The 8,350-nt window shown below is 45.7% G+C and overlaps 1 protein-coding gene across 1 annotated transcript in view; it reads left to right on the top strand.

The window, feature by feature from the left end:
- The window catches only part of SIGLEC10 (sialic acid binding Ig like lectin 10), a 7,033-nt gene extending 6,147 nt beyond the window's left edge, over positions 1–886 (top strand). The window contains exon 11 of the mRNA XM_034986504.1: positions 146–886. Within this exon, the coding sequence (XP_034842395.1) occupies positions 146–412 (267 nt within the window). The 3' untranslated portion in view covers positions 413–886. The remainder of the gene's footprint in view (positions 1–145) is intronic.
- The last annotated feature ends 7,464 nt before the right edge of the window (positions 887–8,350 follow it).

Here is an 8,350-nt window from a genome sequence, read left to right as displayed (position 1 = left end):
AGGAAGGAAAGGAAGGAAGGAAGGAAGGAAAGGAAGGAAGGAAGGAAGGAAGGAAGGAAGGAAGGAAGGAAGGAAGGAAGGAAAGGAAAGGAAAGGAAGGAAGGAAAGGAAAGGAAGGAAGGAATGACGATTGTTTTTCCCTCAGGCTCAGAATCGGAAAGCCACACCGAGCAGTCCTTCCCAGGCCCCTCCTCCAGGTGCTCACTCCCTGGAATTTAAGAAGAACCAGAAGGAGCTACATGTTGTTGCCCACACTTGTCCAGAACCCAAATCATTCACTCAAGCCTCAGAATCAGAGAATAACCAAGAGGAGCTCCATTATGCTACCCTCCACTTCTTAGGCCTCAGACCATGGGAGACCCAGGAGCCCAAGGATGCCTACTCAGAGTACACAAACATCAAGTTCCACTGAGGCTGTCCCAGGCTGTCACCCTGCAGGGCTGGGATCCAGGCTAGGCAGAATGGAGAGGATGAGGAAGACAAGGTGCCAGCCTGTCTCTCTCTCTCACTCTCTCTCTCTCTCTTTCGTCCTCCAGGGATGGGTCCTCCCATCCCAGACCTGAGCATTTGGAACAGCTTGGCAAACCTATCCCAAGGGACCCTCTCTGAATACACTATTCTGAGAGGCAAGGAAAAGCCTTTGCTCTGCCACAGTTTCTCAAAGGTGGAAGGCCTTTAAAGACGATTAAACTACCACTTTGTGAGGTCAGCAAGCTAACTTCAGAGGTTAAGTCTGGCCCACTGCCTAATTTTGAGCCAAGAGTGCTTTTTACATTTTAAATGGTCAGGGGAGGGGCACCCACCTGGCTCATTCAGAAGAGCGTGTGACTTTTGATCTCCTGGTCATAAGTTCGAGCCCCATGTTGGGTGTAGAGATTATTAAAAATAAATAAATAAATAAATAAATAAATAAATAAATAAAAATAATAATAGTAAGCTTAAAAAAATAAGTGGTTGTGGGGGAATCAAAAGAAGAAACATGTTTTGTGACAAGTGGAAATGATATGAAATTCAAATTTCAGTGTCCATAAATAAAGTTTTATTGGAACATAGTCGTGCCCATTCTTTTATATATGTCTACAGCCGATGTCAGGCAGAGTTGAGTCTGAGATATTTGCTGTCTGGTCATTTGCAGGAAGAGTTTGTGGAATCTTAATCTAAAGTAAACTCAGCCACTTATTTTTACAGAAGAGGAACAAAAGCGGATGTTGAGAATGAATTCAAGAACAGACACAGCAAAAAAGGCTAGCTGTGTGACAAGACAGGAAGTTCCCCAGAGTGAGGTGTCTCAGGGCAAGGATACCACATGGAGGTTGGGGGGCCAGATGTGTTCTCCGACCCAGGAATCTAAGGAAGAGCAAACACATGCGGGGCATGGAAGTGGAAATGCTTTCAAAATGGAATAAAAAAAGCAAACTTCAGGGGCGCCTGGGTGGCTCAATTGGTTAAGCAACTGCCTTCAGCTCAGGTCATGATCCTGGAGTCCCTGGATTGAGTCCCGCATCGGGCTCCCTGCTCGGCAGGGAGTCTGCTTCTCCCTCTGACCCTCCCCCCTCTCATGTGCTCTCTCTCTCATTCTCTGTCAAATGAATAAAAAGAATCTTTAAAAAAAAAAAAAAAGCAAACTTCAGAATGTGCTCTGAATCAGCCAGCTGGTGAAGAGAGGAGAAGATGGGTCTGTTTCTCAGGGCAGAACATGTCCCTTCCCTTCCTCCTTCCCCAGAGATCAGAGTCCTAATTGCTTCATAGAAAGCTCTCTTGGGGGATGGTTACTGCTTGTCAGGCAGAAAACTGAGGAGCCCAGAATAGAGGTTGGCCTTTGCAAAAAAAAAAAAAAAATTTTTTTTTTTTAAGTAGGCTCCATCCCAAAGCGAGGCTTGAACTCACAGCCCTGAGATGGAAACCTGAGCTGAGATCAAGATCTGACGCTTAACCCACTGAGCCATCCAGGCCCCTCCCCCCCCAAAAAAAGTTTTAAATTACACACTTGGAAGACAGGAAGAGCTGAAAAAAAAAGTACCAGTAAAGCAGAAGAGGTTATGGATAATGCTGAAAAATATGTATGGGGGTAAAGCAGGTCAAAGAGAGTTTTCTCAGGTAACTCACCCTGTGCTCTTAATAATAAGAGCAAGGGAAGGGGAAGGAAGGAGAAAATAACATTTTTGAGCATCTACCATGTATCATATTGTGAGTCAATTATTAATAATTACCTCCTCAGTAACAGCTGGTGTGTGGTAAAGAGCATCCCCATTGTGGAGATGTCTGAGACTCAGAGAGGTGAATTAACTTATCTAAAGCCACACAGAAGAAATCTGTGGAACCAGCAGTGAGACCACCCCCAGCAACAGCTGTCTGTCTGGCTCTTAATCACAGCTATCCCCACTGCTTTGCAATCCCTCCTGAAGGGGGCGCTCTTGAGTGAAAAGGACTCGGAGCCCCAGGCGGCAATCCAGGGCATTTGGCTGGACTGAGGCATGAAAGACCCATCTCTGACCAAGTTTACAGTGAACAGGGTCGATAACTAAAGAGCAGGGAAAGGTTTAGAAGGGAAGGCATATAATTTCAACAGGTTACAACTTCGACAAGGGAAGAAGCTGGTGGTGGATTATGTTAATGTTTTCCAAGCCTGGGCAGAGGTGTTTGGCTGAGGTCCTGAGGCTTTGTGTCCTGAGTGAGAAAATAACAGGATGTTCAGAGATAACCCCCACTTCAGCTAAACCCTCTCAAATTCCAGAGCTATTTCTTTGTGGAAATGTTTGTAGCATTGACTAACCTATATTGAGTCCTTACCCCACGTGCTTTGTTTAATGCTTGTATTATCCCACTCAATACAGAAACTCTTTTTTTTTTTTTAAGATTTTATTTATTTATTTGGCAGAGAGAGAGCAAGCACACAAGCAGGGGGAGCAGCAGAGGGAGAAGGAGAAGCAGGCTCCCCGCTGAGCAGAGAGCCCCATGCGGGGCTCAATCCCGGGATCCTGGGATCATGACCTGAGCCAAAGGCAGACGCTTAACCGACTGAGCCACCCAGGTGCCCGTCAATACAGAAACTCTTAAGGGAATTTTTGACCAAAGACTGGGGGAGTCTCCCTTCATCTTGCTGCATCCTGATTAACTGGCTCATATAAGGCAGCCAGCAAAGGTTCAGAACTTTAAGAAAGAACAGATGTTAATCCAGAAGAGTTCAACAAAACCTCTTAATTTGTATACCTAAGGTAATAGTCAATAATAGTGAGCTGATTCTTGTGCTGGTTTCTTAGCTGCTACCGGCAAGATTTCTTTTTCTAATTCTGTTCATCCTTTTAAAGAGTAAAGACCCCTTCTTCCCACCCCTACACCATAATCTTAGAAAGACAAGAACAAAAAACCAAACAAAAAATCATCAACGGTGACCAGCTGCATGGACACAGTCTGACCACTGCTTCCTCCTGAGATGAGGTGACAGACTCTCCTCTCTTTATATCTGAAATGATTGACAGGGCTCATGTCCAATCACAACTTTTCTCCTCATTCGAGCCACTAAAAGGCAGGTTCTGACTTTTCTCTAATATAAATATTAGAAAGAAGTTAGCATGTAAAAATTCTCATGACATAGGGCCAGATGTGAAAACTGAATGACAGTTCCTAACTTTATTCCTTTTATTAGTCACAGCTTGTAAAACTTCCCTCTTGTGAATGAAATGGCCTGAGCTTTGTGGTACCAAAGATCTCCTGGTGACAGTTTAACAAATCACTCTGGTTCCCAGATGAAGATCACTACACAGCAAATAATGAAGAAGAAGAAAGAAAGGGGGAGCCTGGGTGACTCAGGCTGTTAAGTGTCTGCCTTCAGCTCAGGTCATGATCCCAGGGTCGTGGAATGGAACCCCGCACTGGGCTCCCTGATCAGCAGGGAGTCTGCTTCTCCTTCTCCCTCTCCCCCCCTGCTCATGCTCTCTCTCTCTAATAAATACATAAAACCTTTAAGAAAAAAAGGGGGGAGATTTTTAGTTGGAATTTTCCAAGGATTCCCTTATGCAGATATTATTAGCTCTCTGACAGTTGAGCAAACCCAAAAGGTTACAGATGCGCACAACACCACACACACGATTAGTAAGGTTCAATCCCAAGCAATTTGACTCCAGAGCCCAGGCTCCTGGTCATGACCCTATAGTGGCCTTCTGGTGGATGGTTGGACAGAGGGTGCCTTATAAAGAGGTGTGCAGGTGTGGTACCTGGGAAGGAAAAAGGACTTGCACCTGTGTCCTGATTCCACCCCTTACTACCAGAATAAGTGAAGGCAAGTGATTTCTTGTATTAAATTCATGTATTAAAATGACGGTGATACCCTTACTCAAGGGCGTGTTGTAATGATTGAATAGAGACCGTAGATGAAGGTATTTTGCAAACTGTAAACCATCCCCCAGACATTACTATGATTATCTGAGTATCACTGAGTGTGATTATTTAAGTGTGTGTGTGTGTGGGGGGGTATTCTTCTTTGATTCAGAAGAATAGAGAATTTATCGAGATCCAAATATCACGTTTGTTTAATGGCAACTATAATATTTTAAATCTTCTCAGCTTGTAAAAGCCTGCCTAGTTGCATTAGCCATGGTACTCCAGTCTGCAGGGGGAATGCAAACAGCTTTGGAGAATGAGATACAGAGCAAGGGCGAGAATAAGATACAGAGCAAGTACTCACTGTCCCCTATGCTCTCTTTGTTCTTCTTCCGTAGTCACCCTAGGAGCCCAGATGAGGTCGTTACTGGGTGGTTGATGATATATATGGTAGGGAGACCCAGTCAGACATGCTTTGCCTCTTCAGCGCTCCAGCCCCATTGGGGACCGCGTAACATGTAACCGTGAATTAGCTGCAAGGACTGCATTTGACCACTAGGAGACAGTATACACAAAGAGAAAGAACTGGCGACTCAGAATGGGATCGCCCAATGCAACCACCTTATTTTAATAGACGGGGCATGCCTAAGGCCACGTGGGGAAATGGCAGAACTGAAATTCAAACTCAGACAGGTCCTAGAATGGATGAGCACTGCACATCATGAATTCCTTTTAACAAAGTTGGAGTGGGGAGAATGCTGGAGAGGCTTCCGTTTCCCTCCCTGAACCCCCAAATCCTGCCATGAGAGCCATCCTTCAAAGTTTGTGTGACCTGGGAAATTTCAAAGAGTGTGCTGCTAGGGCAACAGGTTTGACCAGGGGCCAATAACTTTGAAATATGTGAGCTAAAGTCCTGACTTCTGCAATAATGACGGGAGTTGGAGGGAGGGGAGTGGTTATCTGGGACTCCCGGGAAAGGCAAAGTTGTGTAAATGAAAATAACAAGAGTTACAACAGGCTCGGAGGCAGAAGTCTCAGCGTGGAATTTCCACATTGCCAGATACTCTCTCTAATTAATTGGGGACTATCAACCCCGGGAAGTATAAATATAAAACAGTTCTATGTTTCTGATCACTGACTCAATTGTTCTCTGTCAAAACATTTTTTTCTCAGTCCCTGATGGTGTCTCAGATACCCTAACTTTCCAGTCAGTTCTGGTTATTAAAACTCAGCCTGGTCCTACACTTTCCCCTCAAATTCCCTCTCCATCCAATGGACGTTCAAGCTGGGACTTGCCTCCTTGGAGAAGAGAGGGTGACCAGTTGTCCCAGACACACCTTTTCTCCATTCCCACTTAAAGCCCTGGTTTTCCAAAGTTTGGGGGCCTGGAGGAGGGACAGGCATGGGGACAAGTAACTCTTGACCCGACTGGCCACAACAGTGGCCTCTTGTTGGCTGAAGCTGCTTCTCTAGCTAACCTTGGCTGCGTCCTGTGTGGCAGGTGTCCAAAGACTGGCTCTCTCATGAGGCAAAAGTGTGAGGCTCCAGAGAGGTTTTCTGGACTCCTTTGCTTCTTGACATGGGAATGGTGGCCTCGCTCTCCCACCCTGTGCGTTTCTCCTTTACTCTCACATATCCACTACATTTCACTTCTGACCCCAGGGGAGTGGGTTTTCTACACATTGAGCCATTTTTTGACTCTAGGTGGGTGTCCGACAATTTAACTCCATTCTGACACTCTCTACCTGGAGGTGGCATCAGATCCCACGGGTGACAGCTCAGTCCCACGGGGCTGCCCCTCTCCCTTGCTTCAGATGCCACCTGCCCTTCTGACGGACTAGCCACAAATGGGGGTTCTCACCACCCTCTCATTGGGTTTGATAATTTTCTAGAATAGCTCACAGAACTCAGGGAAACTCTTTCTTACGTTTTCTTATTATAAAAGGATACTATCAAGGTTACAGATGAGCGGAGTGCCTGGGTGGCTCAGTCAGTTAAGTGTCTGCCTTCAGCTCAGATCATGATCCCATAGTCCTGGGGTCGAGTCCTGCATTGGGCTCCCTGCTCAGTGGGGAGTCTGCTTCTCCCTCTCCCTCTGCCCCTCTGCCCCCACTCGTTCTGTCTCTCTGTCTCTCTCTCTCTCAAATAAATAAATAAAATCTTTAAAAAAAAAGGGGGGGGGCACAGATTAGTACCAGCCAAATAAGATGCATAGGGGAAGGTCAGGGAGGGTCCCAACTGTGAAGCTTCTGTGTCCTCAAGATGCATTGCCTTCTCAGCACGTTGATGTGAGTCACCAGCCAGGAAGCTCACCTGAACCTTGGTGTCCAGAGTTTTTAGTGGGGATTTTTTATGTAGCCACGATGGGTTGAATCATTGGCCACGTGATGTAGTTGAACTCAGTCCCTAGTCCCTAGTCCCTTTTCCCTCTCAGGGGGTCACAAGGCTCAAAGCTCCAAAGCCCTAAGGACATGGTTGGTCTTTCTGGCATGGACAGCCCCCAGCCTGAAACCATCTAGGGGCCCACCGTGAGTCGCCCTGTTACCATAAACTTAGGTGTGGTCTCAGGGCCCATTGTAACTATCAAAGACATTTCTGTGGCTCAGAAAATTGCAAGGGTTTAGAGGTTCCCTCCGAGGAGCCAGGAACAAAGGCCTGACAAAATCTTTATTGTACAACACACACACCAGCTTTGGACTACCATTTTTTACCCTACATCACAGGTATCCTGTCCTGTTCCCTCTGAGCCTGCTTTCAACACTTTCTTTCCCAAAAGCTATCAGTAGACCTCATTCTCTACTGGTGGATTTCCACCTAATTTGTCACCTCAAAAATCCCTTCATTTTCCTCAAGGCTCCGAGAGAACATAAAACCTAAGAAAGAAGGCAGCCAGAGCGGCTCAGAAAGGCCATACACTCAGCTCTGACCTTAGGCAAGTCATTAACCTCTCTGTGCCTTTGTGTCCTTATCTGTAAAATGAGAATAATAGCTATTAGGGTTGCTGCGAGAGGGAGTTAGATAAAAGCACTTGGAATAGAGTCCAGTACCTCCAAGGTTTCAAAAAATGTGTTATTTTGTCCCACTATGACATCATCATCGTCATTGGTCCAGAATGCAGCATGTAGAAGAAGAAAAAGCTCTGGAATCAAAACGAATTTCAGTCTTAGCTGGTTTGTTGCATGTTTGCCAATATGACATGAGTAACTTCTCTGAGCCATTATTTATTGGTCAGTAAGGGGGGGGGGTAACTAGGGACGCCTGGGTGGCTCAGTTGGTTAAGCAATTGACCCTTGATTTTGGCTCAGGTCATGATCTCAGGGTCACCCTGAGTCAGGTGCTGTGCTCAGTGGGGACTCTGCTTGAGAGTCTCTCTCCCACTCCCTCTGCCCCTCATCCACCTCAAATAAATAAATAAATCTTTTTTAAAAGTGGGGGGTAACAAATCCCTGCATAGGTAACCCCCTGGCTGGGGTCTAAGGGGCTGTGCCTTTTAATTTTGTTAGATGAGGCCAAACTGTCCTCCAGGAAGATGCTGGTTGTTTTTTTTTAAGGTTATTATGACAAAGGGGCAGTGCAAGAGAATTTGGGGGGGGGATGACAGAAGTATTCTGTGTCTTTTTTTTTTTTTTTTAAGATTTTATTTATTTATTCATGAGAGACAGAGAGAGAGAAGCAGAGGGAGAAGCAGGCTCCCAAGGAGCAGGGAGCCCGATGCGGGACTCGATCCCAGGACCCTAAGATCATGACCTGAGCGGAAGGCAGACGCTTAACCGTCTGAGCCACCCAGGCGCCCTAGTATTCTGTGTCTTGATGGTGGTGGTGGTTACATGGCTACACATTTGTCAAAATGCAGTTGTCCAAAATTTGGAACTGTACACCAAAGAGTTCATTTTCCTATATTAAAAGAATATAAATACAAAACATATTGAGCACTTCTTAAAAGATTATGATCACAAAGTTTAAATGAGATAATACAAGTGAACATGTCTACGTGATCTCCCCCTTGGGACCCTTGGGCCTCTAGACTCCC

This window comes from Mirounga leonina, unplaced genomic scaffold, assembly GCF_011800145.1.
Source record: "Mirounga leonina isolate KUSES-001 unplaced genomic scaffold, KU_Mleo_1.0 Mir_376, whole genome shotgun sequence".
NCBI lineage: Eukaryota > Metazoa > Chordata > Mammalia > Carnivora > Phocidae > Mirounga > Mirounga leonina.
Note: the sequence above shows the minus strand (reverse complement) of the source record. Positions and strands in the feature narration are given on the sequence as shown.